This window comes from Coenobita brevimanus, chromosome 8, assembly GCF_032717465.1.
Source record: "Coenobita brevimanus isolate Jiangsu-jjx chromosome 8, ASM3271746v2, whole genome shotgun sequence".
NCBI lineage: Eukaryota > Metazoa > Arthropoda > Malacostraca > Decapoda > Coenobitidae > Coenobita > Coenobita brevimanus.
Genome location: NC_136961.1, coordinates 28,942,375 through 28,966,083, shown reverse-complemented (window position 1 = coordinate 28,966,083; position 23,709 = coordinate 28,942,375). Strand labels below are relative to the sequence as shown.

Sequence of the window (23,709 nt, the reverse complement as noted above, 5' to 3'; positions counted from 1 at the left end):
TTAGAATGGATGTAAAGACAAGGGTGTATGAGGGTGTTGTGGTTCCGACTGCGTTATATGGAGCTGAAACATGGAATATGGGTGTAGCAGAGAGGAAAAGTTTGAATGTAATGGAGATGAGGTGTCTGAGGAGTATGTGTGGAGTGACGCGTATGGATAGGGTGCGAAATGATGAAGTGCGAAGGAGAACTGGAGTTGTTCGGGAGATGGCTGGTAGAGTTGAGCAGAGGGTGTTGCAATGGTTTGGGCATATGGAGTGAATGGATAATGAGCGATTGGTGAAAAAGATAACTAGATCTGATGTGAGAGGTGTAAGGCTGAGAGGAAGACCACGAATAGGATGGATGGACAGTGTGAAGAGAGCGCTGGATGCGAGAGGGATGTCTGTTGAGCAAGGAAGAGTGGCTGTGCGTGGCAGAAATAAATGGAGAGAAATTGTGAATGAATAAGTGATGACCCAGCCCTGAGGGGGTATTCTCCCGCATTTGGTCTGATCTGCAAGTCAGGTCAGGTGCGGGTAAGGGGATGGGTCTGTTATGATGTGGCAGGGGTAAACCAGTTCTGCTGTCGGGCCCTGCTGCGGATGTCACTGATTGCATTGCGCAGTTGACCCTTGTGCGGTGTGGTGCTGTGAGGATCTGTCCGTTCTCCCCTTCGGGGCTAAGATGCGAATGAATGTGTTTGAATGGATGAGTAAATGGGGAGTGTGTCGTCCTGTCTCGGCTACCTCCCTTTCCTTGGGGGAAGCAGCCTAGGTATATATATATATATATATATATATATATATATATATATGCAAACTAACCACAGGAGAAATGAAAGGAGCGACAGTCAGTACTTTCGTATATTACATCTTCAGACAGAGTGAGACAGAAACGTAAAGGGTAGAGGTCTTTTATACATAAAAGACCTCTACCCTTTACTTTTCTGTCTCACTGTCTGAAGATGTAATATACGAAAGTACTCACTGTCGCTCCTTTCATTTCTCCTGTGGTTAGTTTGCATACATATCTTCACGGTGAAATGAAGTCTCTGCATATATATATATATATATATATATATATATATATATATATATATATATATATATATCTGTGTATCTATCTATATATCATCAGCCATTACAAGTCCACTGCTGAACAAAGGCTTCCCCCAACCTTCTTCACGAATTCCTTGACTAAGCCAATCTTTGCCACGTTTTCCCTGCAACTTTATCTCATCCCTCCACCTCCTTTCTGGCCTTTTTCTGCCACGCTTACAATCTATTGGTGTCCATTCAGTCAACCTCTTGCTCCGTCGATTATCCCTTATTCATGCTACATCGCTGGCCACCTACATTTCTGTTCTTTTATAACTTCTGTAATATCTTTGACTTTAGTCTGCTCTCTCACCCAAGTTGATCTTTTCCTGTCTCTTAGGCTGCTTTCACATGAGGCCACCGGCGGCGGTCACAGGTGGCCGCAACTGGTAGCCCAGTGTGAAGAGGCCGGCAACTAGTGTAGCCGTATGAAAGCTCCGATTTGAAAAAATTGCTTTACAGCGAGTGGCAGCAACTGACAGTGGCGGACACTAGTTGTGCAAACGAGCCACCCCCGGGAACTGGTTGCCGGCCGGGCAACCGCAGTGGCCTCGTATGAAAGGCTCCATTGAAAACTATGGGAGGCAACTAATTGCGGCCACCAGTGGCAGCCACCGGTGGCCTCATGTGAAAGCGGCCTTAAAGATACTCCCAACATTGACCTTTCCATTACTCTCTGAGAACGAATTAGTTTATTTTCCATCGATTTTGTCAGTTTCCAAGTCTCAAAACCATACTTCATAGCTGGAATTATACATTCGTTATAACTTTCCGTTTCATTCAAACAGGCAAGCTACTTTTCATGATGTCTATGTTTACTGAAAGCTTTCCATCCAATTGTAATGGGTCTTTTTATTCGCTATAATTTTTTTCGTTAATTGTAGTATTTGTCACAAGTAACTGTACTCCTCGACTTCTTCAAGAATTTCTCCGCTTATTCTGATGACGCTCTTTGATGTTTCTGGATTAAACATTAGTTTTACTCCAGCTCATCTTTAGCCCTTCTTTGAGGCTTTCTCTGTTCAGGTCATTTCACATTTCTTGCAATGTCTCACCTGTTTCTGAGATTAGGACAATGTCATCTGCAAATCTTAAATGGTTTAGCTTTTCTCCATCTATGCTCACTCCCTTGTTTTCCCGGTCTAGCTTTCTGAAAATACTTTCTAGGCATGCTGTAAATAACTTTGGTGAAATTGTATCTCCCTGACGCACGCCCTTCTCAATCTTAATTTTTTTCTGAGTCCTTATGTAATTTAACTGTAGCAGTTCCCTCTTTATATATGTTTTCGAGCAGTTTTACAATGTCTTCATTCACTCCTTGTTCTCGCAGTGAATTTATAATTGTTATGTGCTCCACTGAGTCGAAAGCCTTTTCGTAATCAACAAAACATAAACACAGTGGTTTATTATATTCTGTAGTTTTCTCAGTTAGCTGATTCACTGCGTGTAGATGATCAGCAGTTGAATACCCGCTTCGGAATCCTGCCTCTTCACGAGATTATTTTTTCTCCAAATTTGCAGTTATTCTGTTTGTAAGGACGTTAGTGAAGAGTTTGTTAATTACTGGTAATAAGCTAATGGGTCGATGGCTACTAAGATCTTTTGAGTCACCTTTTTTGTAAAGTAAAATATCTGTTGCATTACACCATGTTTTGGGATTTTTCTTTTTTATACATTGAGTAAATAAGTGTGGAAGCCTATTTTGTATTTCTATTCCTGCATCCAAATCTGCTACTATCCATCTTCTTCCGGAGCTTTCCCTCTTTGCATATTTTTAAGAGAAATATTTGCTTCGTCTGGTGTTACCTCAGGCATTTCATTGTGTCAACTGAAGAGTTAGCTATTGGTAGTACGGTCTTTGATGCATACAGTTCTTTGTAATACTCTTCAACTCCCTTCACTATCTTATCTGTGCATTTAATTACTTCACCGTTTTTGTCTTTCAGTGATGTAATTTGTTGCTTTCCAAGTGCCATTTAACTTCGGACCTGTTTCAGACTTTTTCCTTTTTTTTATAGTTTCTTTGATCTAATCCTTGTTTCTCTCTTTTTTTCTTCTCTTTGTCTTTTGTTGATAAGCTTATTTAATTCTGCTCCCTTTTATTTCAGCTTTCTTTGTTTTTACTTTCATTTCCTTTCTTTTTTTCATAAGCTCGAATGTCTTTTCTGAATACTTCTTGGTTTTGATTGTATTAGGTTTTCCTACTACCTCCACTGATTCACTTAACACTTTTGTTAGTCTGTCATTCAGCTCATCAGTGTCACAATCAGCATTACTTAGAGCCTGAAACCTGTTCCTTGTTTCCAACTGAAAATTTGGTTTGTTTTCGTTTACTTTTATTGGGCATATCTTTTTATCTTTAATCTTCTTTCTTTCACTTTTGAAGTTGAATCTGGCTGTGCAACCCACCATTCTATGGTCACTTTTGAAAATTTATTTTGTTGATAACTGTGACATTTGTGATCGTGTTTTTCTTATCTGCTATAACGAAGTTGACACAAGTGAAATACCTGAAGTAACACCAGACGAAGTAAATATTTGTCTTAAAAATATGAAAAGAGGGAAGGCTCCGGGAGAAGATGGAATAATAACAGATTTACTGTTGGATTCAGGACTAGATGTACAAAAGAGGCTTGCTCACTTATTTACCCACTGTATAAAACAGAAGAAAATCCCCAAAACATGGTGTAATGCAATAGTTATTTTACTGTACAAAAAAGCTGACTCAAAAGATCTTAGTAGCTATCGACCCATTAGCTTATTATCAGTCATTTACAAACTCTTCACTAAAGTCCTTACGAACAGAATAACAACAATTATGGAGGAAAACCAACCTCGTGAACAGGCAGGATTCCGAAGCGGGTATTCGACCACTGATCACCTACACACAATGAGTCAGCTAAATGAGAAAACCACAGAATATAATAAACCACTGTGCTTAGGTTTTGTTGATTACGAAAAGGTCTTTGATTCAGTGGAGCACATAGCAATTATAAATTCATTGCGAGAACAAGGAGTGAATGAGAACATTGTAAAACTACTCGAAAACATATATAAAGAGGGAATTGCTACAGTTAAATTACATAAGGACTTGGAAACAATTACGATTGAGAAGGGCGTACGTCAGGGAGATACAATTTTACCAAAAGTGTTTACAGCGTGCCTAGAAAGTATTTTCAGAAAGCTAGACTGGGAAAACAAACGAGTGAACATAGATGGAGAAAAGCTAAACCATTTAAGATTTGCTGATGACATTGTCCTAATCTCAGAAACAACGAAGACATTGCAAGAAATGTCAAATGACTTGAACAAAGAAAGTCTGAAAGTAGGACTGAAGATGAACCGGAGTAAAACTAATGTTTAATCCACAAACACCAAAGAGCGTTCATCAGAATAAACGATGAAATTCTTGAAGAAGTTGAGGAGTACAACTACTTGGGACAAAACTAAAATTAACGAAAGATCATGATAGCAAAATAAAAAGATTCCTTACAATTGGATGGAAAGCTTTCGGTAAACATAGAGACATTATGAAAATTAGCTTGCCAGTTTGTATGAAACGAAAAGTATATAACGAATGTATAATTCCAGCTATGACGTTTGCTTGTGAGACCTGGAAACTGACAAAATCAATGGAAAATAAATTAATCCGTTCTCAGAGAGCAATGGAAAGGTCAATGTTGAGAATATCTCTAAGAGACAGGAAAAGATCAACTTGGGTGAGAGGGCAGCCTAAAGTCAAAGGTATTATAGAAGTTATAAAAGAACAGAAATGGAGGTGGGCAGGCCATATAGCAAGCATAAGGGATAACCGACGGAGCAAGATGCTGACTGACTGGACACCAAGAGATTATAAGTGTAGCAAAAAAAGGCCAGACAGGAGATGGAGAGATGAGATGGAGAAATATGCAGGGAAAACGTGGCAATGATTGGCTCAGTCAAGGAATTCGTGGGAAAGGTTGGGGGAGGCCTTTGTTCTGCAGGGGACTACTTATGGCGGTGGCTGAATCGGTAGAGAGGCGGCCTGCAGTCCTAATGGACCCAGGATCGAATCCCGGCTGGGGCAGGGGACAGTTTAAGGATTTGAATTTCCTAAAAAGCAGACTTCCCTGATCTACCAGATGACCCGCCGACATGTCGTAAAAGTACCCCCGCTAATACCAGTACACAAGTCCTGTATGAGACAGCCCTAGCATGTATTCAGTATGGACGGTGAGTGTTAGCGCCGTAGTGGTGACATGTGGAGGTGTAGGAGGACTACTGGGCCTTGGGATAGGTGACTGCCTCCAAGAAATAGGCTCTGAGCCTTTGCCCAGAGTCGAACACATAAATATATATATATATATATATATATATATATCTATCTATATATATATATATATATATATATATATATATATATATATATATATATATATATACCATTTACTACGCTGGGTGGTAACCATATAACCAAATTTTGGCGCCTGGTGGTTTAGTGGGTAATTATTGCGCTCCAATCGGATTGAGCCGGTGAAGGTTTATATCCAAGGGATGGTTGGGGTTGATTGCTCATATAATGCCACTCAGGGATGAGTGAGGCTGGTCACTTTCATCTTAAATGTCGGGACCAACTGCTTAGCCCCGGGCTCCTACGCACCTCATGGGGCATTGTAGGTTTGGATGATGGATGGATATATATATATATATATATATATATATATATATATATATGTGTGTGTGTGTGTGTGTGTATGTGTATGTGTGTGTGTGTGTGTGTGTGTGTGTGTGGTACAGTGGTAAAGTGTGAGTTTTTGTACACTGAAGAACGAGGGTTCGCGCCCCGCCAGGGTAATAAACTTTGGGAGCGTTCTGAAGGCAACGTACTGCATTCGTGGAGACAAGTGGTGCTCTGGTTGAACCAGTGTCGCATACCATAAAGTATGCTTGCACCCAGTCGGCTTGCGCGGGCTGATTACACTTGGTTCACAGACTACACGCACACACAAAGCCACTTGAACACTACAATTACACTTTCAAGCACTTCTCACCCAATATTCAATCTCTGCTAGACAGCCTAAGCCACTTGGTAGAGATACATTGGCTGTATCGTCCCCACTTCGGTCGGGATAGACTGGTCCTGCAGTGGACACACAAACGGCTGATGAGGTGATATATATATATATATATATATATATATATATATATAGAGAGAGAGAGAGAGAGAGAGAGAGAGAGAGAGAGAGAGAGATATTGTTACGTCCTCACCCTACACTGCCACAGGCTCCAACAGCAGTAATACAGTACATGAAGGACGTTGCCCGGTGAGTTGTTCTTCCTATGGTCATCCTTCAGGTGTCCAGTACACAAGATCAGCTGAGGCGAAAATGAACACTAGCTCCTTAAAGTTCACTGTCTTTACTTTCCAAACAATTCCACTTAATGCTTTCCAACTTCAGTGTTCTCAGAAGCACTGGAGCTTTACACAATTTACTAACTGCTATTAACACTTAATGTTTAACCACACTTCACAGTTATTACACTTAATGCTTGACACTTTACTGTTTTCACAAGTACCGAAAATAATCTTCACTGACAGTAATTACACTCAGTGCCTGCCAGCAACTCTTCACAAATTTCACTAACAGCACTGCACCAAAACTGACTGCACTTCACTCAAACTGACCTGAAATCCAACTGAACTCGTTCTAGTCTCCACACCATCTTACATAATAGGCTTGCATTACTCTTGAAACTTCTACGTTCTACGAGGACAACAGTTGCCAACTCGGAGATATCAAAACATGTAAGAGTTGTCGTACATTACCTAACACTCTAAATCATTTACCATACGAACTTAAATTTCATAATTTAACAAGCAATCTCTTAAACAAAACATTATAAAGAAAAAGAGCAAAAAAATTAATGCATAACTTACGAAATAACTACGCTCACAAACAGCAAGCTAACTGGCAACTCTGACTCGTACCGGAACTAGCTACCGTAAATATCAGGAGACGTCAAAATGCTTCTTGAACTCCTAACTGACAAATCTCGCTTCTTAACACTACCCTCTCCCTTGTTCTTTGTCGTCCTGACGAAACTACACAGTATATACAAACACAATCCTTAACCTTAAAGGAACATCTAACTATACACAAAATAATCTTTCAACTTATCTGGTCTTCTTCCATTCCACTTCCGACAATGTCCTTGCTCCTCCACACAGTCCATTCCTCCAGGAATTTCTTGGACCTCTTCTTGATTTGCTTCTTCTCTTGGGAAACTGTCATCATCCTCTTGCACTTCAGCTCCTTGGTCTTCCTCAAAATCCCCGGCTGCGGGTGAGTGCAGTTCCTCGGAGATGTCCCAGCTGTACTGTCCTGCCCCATGGTACTGCCACAGACGGTTCACGTGTACCACCTATGGGTGATACTTCCTGCCTCCCCAAATCCGATATGTTACGTCTGATAGGCGGTCCAACACAGTGTAAGGCCTGTCCCATGGGCTCTGCAGCTTCGGTGACTCTCTTCTTTCGTTGAGGATTGTTTAACCAAACCTGGTCACCATCCTTGAAGCTCACCTCACTTGCCTTGGCATCATACTTGCACTTCATTACCTCTCCTGAAAACTTGAGGGCTCCTCACACTTTATGATGTACCTCAGCCATCCTTTCCTGAAGGTGCTTCGCATAACTGGTGGTGTCTGTAGGGTCTTCACCAGGTCGTCTCCCCATTAACAAGTCAACGGGTAAGCGTAACTTGTGGCCCAACATCAGTTTTGCAGGAGTGTAGCCAGTAGACTCATGGGATGTACAACGATATGCCAGCAACAAAGCAGGTAATTTCTGGTCCCATTCTGTTTGTCCATCAACACAGTACTTGTCCAGTTCTTGTCCCAGAGTCCGGCTGAATTTCTCCACCATCCCATCTGACTGTGGCCTTAGAGGAGTCGTCTTAGTCGTCTTGATCCAAGTAACTTGCAGCACTCACGGAACTCAGCAGACTCGAAGTTTCTACCCTGGTCTGAATGTAGCTCTTGTGGCATCCCAGAACGACAGATCAACCAACACCTGAGCAGCAGTCACAGCCTCTTCATCAGGGAGAGCAAAGGCTTCTGGCCACATTGTGAAGTAGTCCATGGCGACACATACATACCATTTTCCTTTTTCAGTGAGTGGCGAAGGTCCAGCAATGTCCACCGCGACTCTTTCCATCGGTGCACCCACTTGGTACAGCTGGAGAGGGGCGCAACCACGTTTCTTGGGTTCCTTCTTGGCACAGCACACATCACAGGCCCGACACCATTCTTCAACATCCTGATACATGCCAGTCCAGTAGAACCTCTGTTGCAGCTGGCTTAAAGTTTTCTTCACTCCCAGGTGCCCACTAGTGATCTGGTTATGGGACTTAGCCACGATCTTGGACCTCATCTTCTTTCGAACCACAAGCTGCCAAAACTTGCTGAGTCCATCGGCTGTCTCCCACTGACGCTTCAGTAGTCCATTGTTCAAACTAAGAAGGTCCCACTGACTCCAGTAGCTCTTAGTCGCAGGGCTTAACCTGGAAACTTCTTTCCAAGATGGTCGCATTGTACTCTGCTGCAGCCACTCTAGCACTGGTTGTAAATCTGCATCCTCCATCTGCATCCTCTTCAGGTCTTCTTCATCTGACGCTGGCCCTATCATTGCAGTAAGGCTGCATTTCTTACCATGATCTTCCTTTTTACTACACTGCCGGCACTCTGGATCACAAGGCTGATGACTCAGGCTGTCAGTATTGCCATGTACCCACCCATGACGGTGTTGCACCTCTTAATTGTGCTAGTCCAACTTCCTGAGCCAGTGTGCCAGTAGTCCTTTTGGATTCTTTAGCGTTTTCAGCAACTTGAGTGCCACATGGTCCATCCTGATGATGAAATTTGACCCACACAGGTAGGGATGGAAGAAATCAAGGCTCTTCATCACTGCCAAGAACTCCTTATGGGTCACACAGTAGTTCTGCTCTGGTGAGCTGAGCTTCTTGCCGTAATATGCAACCACATACTACTTGTCATCCTTCTTCTGTGACAGGACTCCACCAATACCATGGTCACTAGCATCACAGTCCAAGTTAAATGGCTGATTCTGGTCTGGGTACAGCAATATTGGAGAGCTTGCCGATGCATGCTTGAGTTCGTCAAAGGCTTTCTGAATCTCTGCTGTCCATCCAAACTTCTGCATTTTCCCCAACATGCTTGTGAAGAGGTGCAACTATCATTGCAAAATCTTTGACAAAACACCCATAGTAGGTGCACAAGCCCACGAAACTCCGTAGCTCCCTAACACAAGTTGGAACTGGCCAGTTTTCCACAGCTGCCACTTTCTATGAGTCAGTGCGGACCCTTCTCGCACCTACAATGTGTCCCAGGTACTTTGCCTCCTTCTGAAACAAGTAGCATTTCTTGGGGTTCAGCTTGAGGTGTGCTGTGTGGATCCTATTCAACACCTACAACAACCTCTCCAGTTCATGGTCGAAAGTCCTTCCAAAAACAATTACATCGTCCAGATAGATTAGAGCCATCTGGCAGTGCAGGCTTTCAAGTACGGGGTCCATGAGGCGTTCAAAAGTAGCTGGGGCATTGCATAGGCCAAATGGCATCACTTTAAACTGACAAAAACCCTGCCCATATGAAAAGGCTGTCTTCTCTTTGTCCTTTTCTGCAACCTTGACCTGGTGGTATCCTGCCTTCATGTCTAGGGTAGAGAACCACTCAGCACCTGACAGAGCATCCAGGATATCATCAATTCTTTGCAAGGGGTATGCATCCCTCACTGTCACTTCATTCAGGGTTCGATAGTCTATACAGCACCTTACTAAGCTATCCTTTTTCCTCACCAGAACCACTGCTGATGCCCAAGGACTATTGGACTTTTCCATTACTCCTTGACTATAAAGATTCTCTATCACCTTTTCCATTTCTTGCCGTTGGGCTGGCGCCATCCTCCGTGCTGGCTGTTTAATCGGGCAGTGATCTCCGGTGTCTGTACTATGCTTCACCAGATCAGTGCTCACCAGGTCCAGGTCTCCCGTGGAAAAGACATCAGCTTATTCCATCAGCAGCTGCCTCAACTTTAGCACTTGTGAACCATCCAGGCGTTGACAACTCCTTAAGAAGTGGTCTTGTAGGTGGTCTGGCATGTACCTGCCTTCCTTGACTATGGTCCTTTTACAGACCTTCCTCCGATGCCACTCAGGGTCCACAGCTTGGCACGGTCCCACAATTTCTCCATCGTTTATCTTCTGTGGCTCATGGGAGAAATTGGCCACCACAACTGGCACTTCATCTGCACCTGTTTCCACCAGCATTCTCCCCACCATCATCCCGGCCTTCGTCTTGCACCATACATCAGGCTCCACTACCCCTATACAGCTGTCAAAAGAGCCACTCACCTTACACTGGAGCAACAGTTCTGATTTAGGGGTATCACTCTAGTACGGAGCTCCCTCACCTCGTCACCAGAATTGGTATGTTTCACTGCTGTGACAGGAACCGGCCTTCCCTGAACCTTCATCTTCATGGAGCAGAAGTCCAGCTCACATCCCATGGACATAAAGTAGTTCAGACCCAGAAGGCAAGGCTCCCCCATGTCGTCCACATAGACTGGTAGAGTAGCCTCTTGCCCTGCCACTTCAGTCCGGACATCCAGGGGTTGCCTCAATTCTGCACAGTGCCCAGTTATGCCACACAGTTATTCTGATGACTCAGGCAGATACCGATGATGTAACACATCAGGCCTCACAAAAGTCTGCTCTGAGGCCGAATCAATCACCAGGGAACACTTCTTTCCATCTATCCTTCCGTTTATTTGCACACTATCGATTGCCGTGCTCTTGCATTTTCTCAGTGGTGGGGCTACTTGAGAAGAGCTGGCTGGTGGTTGCCCCTTCACACCAGCCTCCACTAGTTTCCCACTTCTTTCTGGTCTTCTGCAACCTTCTTCTTATCATCCTTTTTCTTCTTCGGACACTTGGAACTGAAGAGTCCCACCTCACTACATGTCCAACATGCTTTTGTTACAGCTGAAGATTTCCTTACACTGCTCTGTTCTTGCTCCTTCTTCCATTTGTGACACTCCTCCTTCTTGTGCCCTGACTTCTCGCAGAACCAGCAGCCTCCTCCGGTCTTCTCCTGTTCCCTCTTTCACTTGCAGCAGTCCTCTTTTCTGTGTCCTGGCTTTTCACAGTACCAGCAACTTCCCTAAAATTTTTCCTTCTCACATACCTGCCCCTTTCTTGCCTTGAATCCTGCACTACAACCTGCCTGAAAGCTGGGTGTATTGGACCTGACTTAGGACTCAAATTCTAGAGCCCTGGCTAGCGCTTCTTGCATGCTTCTTGGTTGTGCCTGCTTCACATGCACTTTCAACTGTGCACTATCAAGAGCATCGATGAGCTGGTCCCTCAGTAGAATAGCCAGCAGGTTAGGTGCTGCTTCAGAGTACGCCTTGTATGCCGTACTCTCCAGGTCATGAGCAAGCTGCTGTAGGGATTCTCCTCGAGCCCGTACATGGCTCCAGAATCTTGCTCTGTAAACCTCAGCCTGGTACTTGGTTCCATATCCACGCTCCAGCACTTCTACTAGAGACTGATAACTGTTCCTCTCCATGACTGACATCTGGCCCAGAATTTCCATTGCGGCACCCTGAAGGCTAGTTGCAAGCTGCACTGCCCTCTGCCTATCATCCCTACCATTCTGATCCGCAAGTAACTCAGCACGATAAGCTTCCCAAGATATTCTACCATCAGATTCCTGAGGTTTCTTTTTAACTGGACCCCCATTATAGCCATGCACTTCACCGGTTTGGGGCCTAGAAACTGGGGCACCATAATTAAGGTCAGGACTTAAATCTCCTACATTCTGATTATTCAACCCTGTAATGCTACCTTTAGATGCTTGGGGTCTGTCAAGATTCACCATACGCTGTCCATTCCTTTCATATGCTCCCTGTACACTAACCTGAGGCTCAGCAGTGCAATATTTCTCAACAGCCTCAGTTTTCTCACTGAATATCTTCACATGGTCAGATACATGCTTCAACTGGTTATCTACTGTACATGCTGTCTGCACTCCGGCACTATTACCTCACTAATCTTCAGCTGGTTGTCCACATGCTGTCTGCATTCTGTCACTATTCCCTGGCTAATCTTCAGCTGACTGTCTACATGCTTCAACTGCTCGTCTATATGCTGTCTGATGTCTATCATATTATTGCTTACCTCACACTTCCGCTGCTCTAACTCAGCATACTCTTCCTCCTTCAACTGCTGCTGCTCTACCTTCATTTCCCTCATGAATGCATCTAGCTGTCCTTGCATTCTCAGCTGTAAATCTTCTGTTGCTCGTGTAGTGCCTCCTGAAGCTGTTCATATCGTTCTTTCTGTTCTTCGTTCTGTTCCTCCAATTGTTCTTTGATTTCTTTCTTCTGTGCTTGTAACTGTTCTTGAAGTTTTTCACTCTGTGCTTTTAATTGTTCTTTGTGTTCTTCACGTTGTGCCTGTATTAGCTTCACGATTATCGCCAGGGAAATTTCCTCCTCCTGCCCACCTCTAGATCTTGTTTCACTCCTTGTGCTTCCATCTCGAAGGTTAGCCTCACTGCTGCCCTGAAGTAATAATACCACACTCCTGACACCAGTGTTACGTCCTCACCCCACACTGCCACAGGCTCCAACAGCAGTAGTACAGTGTGGGAACAACGTTGCCCAGTGAGTTGTTCTTCCTATGGTCATCCTTCAGGTGTGCAGTACACATGATCAGCTGAGGCGAAGATAAACACTGCCTACTTAAAGTTCACTGTCTTTATATTCCAAATAATTCCACTTGATGCTTTCCAACTTCACTATTCTCAGAAGCACTGGAGTTTTACACACTTTACTAATTGCTATTAACATTTAATGTTTAACCACACTTCACAGTTATTACATTTTTTTTTTTTTAATAACAAAACAGAGGAAGGAAAAACAAATGAATAAAAAAAAATCTATGCACCAGATTACTGGTGTCCTTTGTTCATAAAATATCTGTAACAGTCAGACTTGAACAACAGTAAGTTGAAGTTTGGAGGGAAACAACTCTGGGGAAGCGAGTTCCAGAGAGATGCAGTTCAGGGAATGAAAGAATTCTGATAGGCAGAAGTTCTGCAGTATGACTGAGTGACATTCCAGTCGTGAGCGCTGCCAGCTACCCGTGTAGCACGAGGGAAGGCATGAAGAGGTGGCACCATGGACGCAACTTTGTCTGAACATTTGCTATAGAAATATCTGTAAAATAACGCAAGGGAGGCAACATTCCTTCTTACTTATAGGGGAGGTAGTTTATTAGTAATGGCAGGGTTATTAATAATTCCAACAGCTTTGTTCTGAATTTTGTCTACTTGTTTTAATGCAACCTCTCCACATCCACTCCACAAGGGTGAGCAATATTCAAGCTGAGAGCACACATGACTCATATAAATTATAACTAACTGCTCATCAGTGAAGAAGTTACGGACTCTGTTCAATAATCCAAGTTTCTTTGAGGCGGTTTTAGCTAGTGATGTAACATGAGAGGTCCAGCTGAGGGCATTGTTAAGTGAGACACCAAGAATTTCAATACTTTTGGAAATGGGAATAATTGTAGCATTGAAGGTAATATACGATTCTGGCAATACCTGTCTATTAGTAAATTGTAAATTTTTAATTTTACTAGCATTACATGAGATAAGGTTATTTTGTCCCCATTCACTGATCGTGGATAAGTCTTGATTTAAAGAGATGGCTGTACTGAGGTGAGAGTTAGAGATATCGGACTTTGTAAATGAATATTTGAGTGTGAATGAACTATGAAGTGTTGAGTTGAATGGATGGGATTGTGGGTGACAGATAAGAGATCATTAATATGAACGAGGAACAGGGTTGGCGCCAGAACTGATCCCTGCGGCATGCCGGCATTAACTGAGTGGAAATTGGAATATACATCATCTACTTTTACTCTTTTTTTTCTATTGCTGAGAGATGAGGAAATCAAAGGAACAAAAGAGTTTAGTCCATAGCAAGGGAGTTTGGACAACAGGGAACGGTGCCACACTGTCGAAAGCTTTAGAAATATCCAGGGCTACTGCATGAGTTTCACCATGTAGGTCAACTGATTGATGTATGGTATGAGTCAGGAGATTGAGTATGTCAGTGGTGGATCTTTCTTGGCGAAAACCATATTGTCTATCACTAATTAAGTTGTTTGATTCAAGGTGTTTAGCTATGTGATTATTAATTACAGTTTCAAAAACTTTATCAATAGAAGATGTGACAGGTATTACTCTGTAATCAGAGGGGTCGGAGGAACTTCCTTTCTTTGGAATTGGGTGGATATTGGCTTCTTTCCATGAACTAGGGAATGAAGAAGTACGTATGCATAGTCTGAATAATTTTGCAAGAACAGAGGCAAGTTCTGGGGAACACTTTTTCAAAACAATTGGCGGTATTTCATCTGGGCCTGGAGCTTTGTTGGTAGGTAAATTGTCTAGGATGGATTTCACGTACCTTTTGTGTATTTTATGTGGAACAATGTTGGGAGAGTCAAGTTCTTGTGCTGAGACATTCTGGCTGGCTTCCTCTAAGGTAGAGTTTCTGGCAAATTTACTGGCAAAGATATCTGCTTTCCCACGCGGGTCATTTGTAATGTTGCCATCTGGAGATTTTTGTGGGGGAATGGATGATGACTTGTTAAAGTTATTATTGAAAGAATTGAGAGTTGACCAGAATATTCTATTGTCATTAGGGTTGTTAAGTAGTTCTGATGCTTGGTTTTGAAGAAAGTTTGATTTAGCAATATTTATTACAGCTTTTGCATGGTTTCTAGCAATTTTAAATTGAAAGAGTGATTGAGATGTTTTTTATTTCAAGTAATAGTTATATGCTGATGACTTTTGGGCTGTTGCACTGGCACAGTTGCTATCAAACCATTTTGGAGAGTTCGATCTTTTTGTGAATTTTTGACTTGGTATGAATAAATCCATACCAGCTAGTATTAAATCGCAAATATGGGACTGGGTAGAAATGACATCACTAGAGAAGAAAGACTGCCATGGAATGTCAGCAAGATAATTTCTAAATTCATTCCAGTTTGCTCTATCAAAGTGCCATCGGGTCACCCTGACAGGTTCAAAATGGGGAGGTTTAGGGGAGCTAACTAGTGAGGCTTTGATGAGATTGTTGTCAGGGGATCCAAGTGGAGACCATAATTCTATCCTGTACTGATCTGGATTATTTGTCAGGAACAGATCCAAAAGATGGGCATTACGGTCAGGATTATCTGGTATTCTGGTTGGTTGCTTTATCAGTTGCTTGACGCTTCACTGTCTTCACAAGTACCGAAAATAATCTTCATTGACAGTAATTACACTCAGTGCCTGCCATCAACTTTTCACAAACTTCACTAACAGCACTGCACCAAAACTGACTGCACTTCAATCAAACTGACCTGAAACCCGACTGAACTCGTTCTAGTCTCCACATCATCTTATATAAGCTTGCATTACTCTTGAAACTTCTACATTCTACGAGAACAACAGTTGCCAACTCGGAGATATCAAAACATGCAAGAGTTGTTTTACATTACCTGACGCTCTAAATCATTTACCATATGAAGTTAAATTAAATAATCTAACAAGCAATCACTTAAACAAAACACAAAGAAAAAGAGCACAAATATTAATGCATAACTTACGAAATAACTACACTATCAAATAGCAGGCTAACTGGCAACTCTGACTCATACCGGAACTAGCTACCATAAATAACAGGAGACGTCAAGATGCTTCTCGGACTTTGATGCATGGTCGTGGAGTGTGCAGACGTGTTTCTCTGGCTCTCCTCTAGCTGCAGGGTTGCCCCACCGGCTTTAGCTTTGTTTCCTCCGCCACTAGGGCGTTTTTCAATAAAGTTAGGTTAGCTAGTACTAATTCTCCTCCCAGCCCTTTAGAGATATAGTAAGTGTCTATATCTGTTTCCTGAGATTGCCTTTGCTTACTCACCTCTGGAGTGTACCCCCCACTGATCGCTCTGGGGTGTGAGATACACACGGGCGCGTCCTCCCGAGAGTGGTTTGAGAGGGTAATCTCAGACTAGGTGTGTCTTTCCCAGGTACCTTGTCCCTTGCTTGTTTTTCTCCTTCTTCCCACTTCCCCCGTGAGGGGGAAGTGGTTGCTATGACGGACGCCCCTGCTGCTTCCCCCCCCTTCAGGGGGGGAGGTGGTCCTGACGAATGTAACGACCGGACTGACCACCCCCAGACTGACGGACGCCAAACTCGTGCCCCACTTGATGTTCCTGTTGACAATGCCACGTTCGTCATTATCCATGCTCTAGGTTCGACTCCCCTGTCCAGTCTCAATCCCTTCCTTATCAAGAAGGTGATTGACCACTGTGCAGGAGAAGTCGAACAAGTGAAAAAACTTGCTAACGGAGATCTCCTGGTAAAAACTGTTAACTCGTCACAAGTGAGAGATTTGCTGAAACTGCGTAAATTCCACTGTTACGATGTCGAAGCCAAAATCCCAGTCTCCATGAATTCTTGCAAGGGTGTTGTCACTTGCAGGGATCTCATGGTGATGAGCGAGGACGAAATCGTACAAGAATTGGCGCAGCAAGATGTAATTGAAGCTAAATTCATAACTCGTTATTCGGAAGGCATAAGGACGAAGACAGCAACTATTATCTTGACATTTGCCAAAATTTCTCTTCCTAGTCAAGTCAAAGTTGGTTATGAAATCATTCACGTTCGACCATACATCCCTAACCCTTTCCGTTGTTTGAAATGCCAGTTGTATGGGCATGGTTCGAAGACTTGTCGGGCTTCCCAGCCAGTGTGTGGCAAGTGTGCAAGCCAGGGTCATGATGCGGAACATTGTACATCTGAGACGGTCTGTTGCTTTCACTGCAAGGGCGCTCACTCCACTTCCTCTAGGGATTGTCCCAAGTGGAAGGAGGAGAAGGAAGTCTGCACAGTGAAGGCAACTGAGGGCATTTCCTATTACGAAGCTAGGAAAAAGGTGAAGGAGTTGCATGCAACTCCCACGCCGAATAGGTCCTATGCTTCGGCGGTAATGTCCCGTCCTGTGATGTGCTCTGTAGAGACCCAGACTGACCCTGTCTTTCTCCCTCCTGCCACTCACAGTACATCTCCATCTCGACCTCCTGTCCGTTCCAACTCTCTCACTGACATCCCTAAGGCATCAACTTACTCTCAGGCTGCTGCTGCCTCTTCATCGGTACGGCCTAAAACGAAGCCTGACAAGTCTAGTAAAAGTAACATGACCACCCTCACGAAACAGTCACGTCCTCATGTCCTTCCGGTTCCTACTCCAGCGAGGGAGAGAAAGGTTAGCTCTTCCTCGGGGAGGCTGGGAACCTAGTTATTGATGACAATATGGAGGTTTCCATTAACAAGCACCGGGATAGGTCCCCCGGTAGTCGCTCGCCTGCCGGCGGGAGACAAAAAAAGACAAAGCACACCGGCCCCCAACGAAAATCTTAAACCGTCGCTTTCACTGTATTACAGTGGAATTGTAGAGGTATTGGGAATAAGTTACACAATATAGCAATCTTGCTTTCTATACACAGGCCAGACGTTGTTTGTTTACAGGAGACACGCCTGGAGGATCACCCTGATCCTCCACAGTTCAGACACTATCACTCGTATAGAAGATATGAAGGTCACGGAGTTGCCATATACACACATAAATCACACCCACAAACGGAAGTGATTCTAAATTCTACTCTGGAAGCTGTCGCGTGCAGAGTAAAATTTAATAACACGTATCTGTCTATTTGCTCTCTGTACTGTCCTCCACATGGCCCCATTGATAGTGATGCTTTAAATTCACTAGTTGAACATCTCCCTGGGAATAAGTTAGTGTTGGGCGATTTTAACGCCCATCACTATCAATGGGGTAGCTTGAGGATCGATGGTCGTGGGGAGCAAGTAGCCGACCTAATACTACAGTCCAGCCTCTGTCTTCTGAACGATGGTAGAGCGACTCGTGTAGATGATCGTACTGGTAACTTTTCGGCCATTGACTTATCTTTGGCCTCCCCTGGTATACATCAAGATCTCTCATGGGACCCTTACGACGACTCCTTGGGAAGTGATCATTTACCCATCTGTCTTTCTTATACACGCGACATCATTTCGGACCCTCCACCTCCAAAATTTAACTATAAGAAAGCAGATTGGGGATCCTTCTCAAGGATCGCCAATTTAGATATATCTGGGGAGACCATAGATGTTAAGGTCGAAAATATAACCCAATCCATATTACACGCAGCTGAGGCTGCTATTCCCAAGACTTCTACAGTTCATGCGAAGCATAGAGCACATTGGTGGACGCCGGATTGCCGACAGGCATTAAGAAAACGCAATAGGAGATACAGGATTTTTGATAGTCAGCCCACTGAGAAAAATTTTATTGCATACAAACAAGCACGGGCTGAGGCAAGGAGAATAATAAGAAGGGCCAAACGTAACTCCTGGCAGTCCTTTGTGTCCACGGTGACTCGTACAACACCATTACGTAAAGTCTGGTCCACTATAAGAATATTAAATAATAAAGGCCCATATTTCCCCATTACCACCTTGCAAGTAAATAATAACATATATGACGAGCCCGTGGACGTTGCTAACATCCTCGCCAGGAGTTTTTCTCATGTAAGTAGCTCAGCCAATTATGACCCGCGTTTCCAACATCATAAACGCACGGCTGAGCTACAGATATTAGACTTTGCCACAGAAGACGTAAACTCCCCGTACAACCAAGAGTTTACGCTAGATGAACTGCTCCTTGCCCTTAAATCCTGTAAAGACACCAGCCCTGGACCAGACACCATCACGTACGGTATGATCCAGCATCTTAATCAGGACAACCTGATTAAGATGTTAGCATGTACAATGAGATTTGGGCGTCTCGAACGTTCCCAAACTCATGGCACTTTGCACACGTCATACCGATACCCAAAGAGGCTGGTCGTCTTATGAATCCCACTTCATTTCGTCCTATTGTGTTGACTTCTTGTCTATGTAAGGTCATGGAACGTATGGTTAACAATAGGCTTCTTTTTGTTTTAGAGTCGAAGAATTTGTTAAATGATCAACAATGTGGCTTCCGTAAATACAGAAGTTCACTAGATCATTTAATGAATTTGGAGCATTGTATTGCAGAGGCATTTGCCAATAAAGAATTCATGATAGGGGTGTTCTTGGACATCCATAAAGCCTATGACATGACATGGCGACACGGTATACTAATGAAGCTCTATGCTTATGGTTTAAGAGGAAATTTGCCTGTTTTTATTTCAAATTTCTTAAGGGACAGAACTTTCTCTGTCAAATTGCCCCGTAACGTAACATCGGATATATTTATCCAGGAAAACGGGGTGCCACAGGGAAGTGTGCTTAGTCCTACTTTATTTAGTATTATGATCAATGATATTCTGTTATCAGCTCCCATCCCGAGGAATCTTAAATACTCACTCTACGCTGACGATTGTGCAATATGGCACTCTTCCCGTAATGCACAATTTTCGGCTGGGCGGATTCAAGCAGCCCTTGACTCCGTCCACCAATGGGCCTTGCAGTGGGGATTTAAGTTTTCCGTACGTAAGTGTGCCGCTATAGTTTTCACTAATCGTAACGTACCTAATTTGTGCTTAACTTTGGATAATCAGGCGGTACCTTTTCAAAATTCTGTAAAATTTTTAGGAATACATTTTGATCGTAGAATGAATTTTAAACTTCACGTTAATACTTTGCTTGCTCGTTGTGATAAACCGTTAAATGTCCTCAAGTACCTAGCGGGTACTACCTGGGGTGCCGACAGAAAATCTTTATTAATGGTGTATAAGTCCCTTATTCGATCGAAGCTAGACTATGGCGCACAGGTGTATGGCTCGGCATCCGATGCCACGCTGAAAGGATTGGATGTGTTACAGAATAAATGTTTGCGAATGTGTCTTGGAGCTGTCCGGTGTACCCGTGTAGCTCGTATGGAAGTGGAGGCGAATGTGCCTCCCCTCCGTATTCGCCGTGACCACCTGGCATTTTCGTATGCACTACGAACATTAAGGAAAAGCAATATCGGCAATGTGGCCTGTACCCCCCTGCGTCAATACCACCACCTTCTGCGGGGGGTGCGTCGGCCACTTGCCGCTCGCCTCCACTTACTGACTCAGGAGCTTGGTGTCGACCCCAGTGACTGTGACAAGTTGGTGCTAAAAAATATAGCGCCTTGGGAGCCACCCAGCTTTACAGTGGATGTATCATGGCTCCCAGCACCAAAGGCCAAGGCGCCGGAGGCGGAGGTCCACCACTTGTTTCGTAACATCATTGTTCGTCACTTGGGGTCCCATCAATTGTACACCGACGGCTCCAAGTCGAGTGAATGTGTGGGTGCAAGTGTGTGGTCGACTGAATGTGCCCTCAGGTATCGGTTGCCGACTCATACATCTGTGTTTACTTCAGAACTCTTTGCTATTGACAAAGCCATAGACTATGCTCTCAATTCTAGGCATGACTCATTTGTCATTTTTTCAGATTCAAAATCAGCCCTTCAGGCAATTGCATCTTGTACTACGGACTCTCACGAGATCCAGGGCCGCATCGTTAATAAGTTGCATTCATGCAACAAGTCATTCACGCTGATCTGGGTGCCTGGTCATTGTCGTATCTACGGCAATGAGCAGGCTGACTTACTTGCAAAGTCGGCTGTGGAGCTCGAGGAGACTTGGGACGTTCCTCGTGATCTACGGTCGAGTCTATCTCTCGGAAAGAAATCAATAAATTTTCTGTGGCAAGGTCAATGGACCAGACTAAATATTCCAACCTGTAAGCCGTACCTGGGCGACAGGGACACTGCCAACCGTCCCAGTCGCCTAGAAGAAAAAGTGTTGGCACGGCTACGGCTTAATGCCACCATTTTAACCCACATAAAACCATATATGGAAAGACGCTTCCCACCGCACTGTGACATCTGTAATGCGGTGTTATCTATCAGTCATATCATCCTGCGCTGTCGGCGATTTATTCGTGACCGTGCTTCACTTATAAATTACTGCGGCGCAGTAGACGTCCCCTTCACCCTTTCCACCATCCTGGGTGATGGGGACATTGTTATGACTGATAAATTGATGGCTTTCTTGAGAGAGACCGGACTGATCAGAGTGATGTGACTTTTTTACTGTGTGGTTATGGTTTTTATGAAGAGTAAATATGTATATATTGTAATATTAATTAGGGTTGACAGTTGACATATTTTAAATAGTTCCTCCTCCCACCGATCTATTTCTAATATTGATGTCCCCTACATTAAGCCAAGTTCCTCGCCTAACAGTCACCAGCTGATGAGTGCAAGTGTGCAATATAGGAAGGTATTGGGCACTTGCAGTCGATGGTGGTCTGCTGGGCGAGGTTCTTCACTTTTTGTACAAATTATGTAAATACATTATATTATCTTGCTTAAGTTATTCTAATTAGGGCCGACAGCTGACGTATATGGAAATGTTCCTGACTCGTCTGGTTCCCTTTCATATATTGATGTCCCCTATATTAGGTTGTGCCTCGACTGACAGTCACCAGGTGATGAGTGCAGGTATGTCATGTAGAAAGGCATTACATATCTGCAGTCGATGGTGTTCTGTTAGTCGAGGTATTTTTACCATTAGTGTAGGTCTAGTTATTTGTCTCTGTAGGATTTAGTATAGGTTAGCGATTTGTCTGTTAGGTGATTAGTTTTAGGGTCTTTAGATTAGTTTTACTTTATAATATAAGGTATAAAAAATATAAAACCAAGAAAAAATCAAAAAAAAATAAAAATACAAAAAAAAAAATTAAATAAGATTAAAATTATTATATATATATGTACGTTTGCATGAAAGTGTGTCTGTATGTATGCATGGAAGTGTGTGTGTGTGTGTGTGTGTGTGTGTATGTGTGTGTGTGTGTGTGTGTGTGTGTGTATGTATGTATGTATATATATATGTTTGTATATATATGTATATATGTTTAAATGTATATACATATATATAGAATTGGCCTTAATAACCAGGGGCTTCGGCCCCAATGGTTGATAGGCCGGAAAAAAAAAAAAAAAAAAAAAAAAAAAAAAAAAGATGCTTCTCGAACACCTAAATGACAAATCTCACTTCTTTATATATATATATATATATATATATATATATATATATATATATATATATATATATATATATATATATTGCAAGTTTTATAGTCTGCTACTTGTGTACGGAGAGACAATAGATGTGGATAAATGATCTTTAATGAGGTACGAGCGGGAGATAAGGTTTGAGAAAATAGACCTGAACAATATTAAATTAAAATGAAAAGTATTAAAGTATACAGGGTTTTTGCCTAGATTTGTATGGTGTGTATATGAAATTTCTTAATGCAGTGAAACAGTTTGTAAAGCTGATGACATGAATAAACTCTAAATATAAGTTTACAAGATTTCATGCGACTATATGGACGGTAGATCAAATCCTAACCCTTCCAGGTTCTCGTACAAGCGACCCAATGACAATAACTGGGGTACCAGGCAGAATGATGGGTCCTGGACTGGCATGGTGGGGCTGCTGATGAGAGAGGTGAGTCACTGGTCCTGGACTGGCATGCTGGGGCTGCTGTGACAGGAGAGATAATTATGCCCGCCAAGGAGGTTAGGTCTGTGTGTGTGTGTGTGTGTGTGTGTGTGTGTGTGTGTGTGTGTGTGTGATATCATGAAATAAAAGTGGGTTACATGCATCTGATTAAGAATAATGATTAAGGACCATCTGCGGAAGACGTGATAAATGCTGTTAATAGGGTCAAAGGTCAGAGACGTGAGTTATGGTGATGTCTTTGATGAGTTAAACGTTTTCACAGTGCACTTGTTTACGAACTGAATTCGATTTCGACACAGTTGTTGGAGGGACTAGGGTAGAAGGTTTAGATTAAAGCCTATGGACAATACACATATCTTTTTAGCAGACATTCCCTTTTGCCTATCCCATTCTTTTCGTCGACCATGCCATACATCATTCCAATATGGACACAAAGACCATGATTCAGCTCTTGTTACGAAAAGGGTAGCGGAAAAAAGAGCGCGCTCAATGCTCCTAGTGACTGGCGGAATTTGAACCATACTCCATTTCACCAAGTCTGGCACTATATATATATATATATATATATATATATATATATATATATATATATATATATATATATATATATATATATATATATATATATATATATTTATATATGTGGAGGTGTAGGAGGGCTACTGGGCCTCGGAATGGGTCACTGCTCCCGAGAAATAGGCCCTAAAGCCTTTGCCCAGAGTCGGACACGTAAAATATATATATATATATATATATATATATATATATATATATATATATATATATATATATATATATATATATATATATATATATATATATATATATAGATAGATAGATAGATAGATAGATAGATAAATAGGAAAATATATATAAAAATAAATATATATATATATATATATATATATATATATATATATATTTATATATATCTCTTTCTATTTATCAATCTATGTATATATATAGA

General features: G+C 42.6%; 1 protein-coding gene across 1 annotated transcript in view; it reads left to right on the top strand.

The window, feature by feature from the left end:
* Positions 1-23,709, top strand: part of LOC145407208 (glutamate receptor ionotropic, delta-2-like) — an 83,507-nt gene that overhangs the window by 44,954 nt on the left and 14,844 nt on the right. Inside the window, exon 5 of the mRNA XM_080278247.1 lies at positions 22,637-22,727. Coding sequence (XP_080134373.1) covers positions 22,637-22,727 — 91 coding nt within the window. The remainder of the gene's footprint in view (positions 1-22,636; positions 22,728-23,709) is intronic.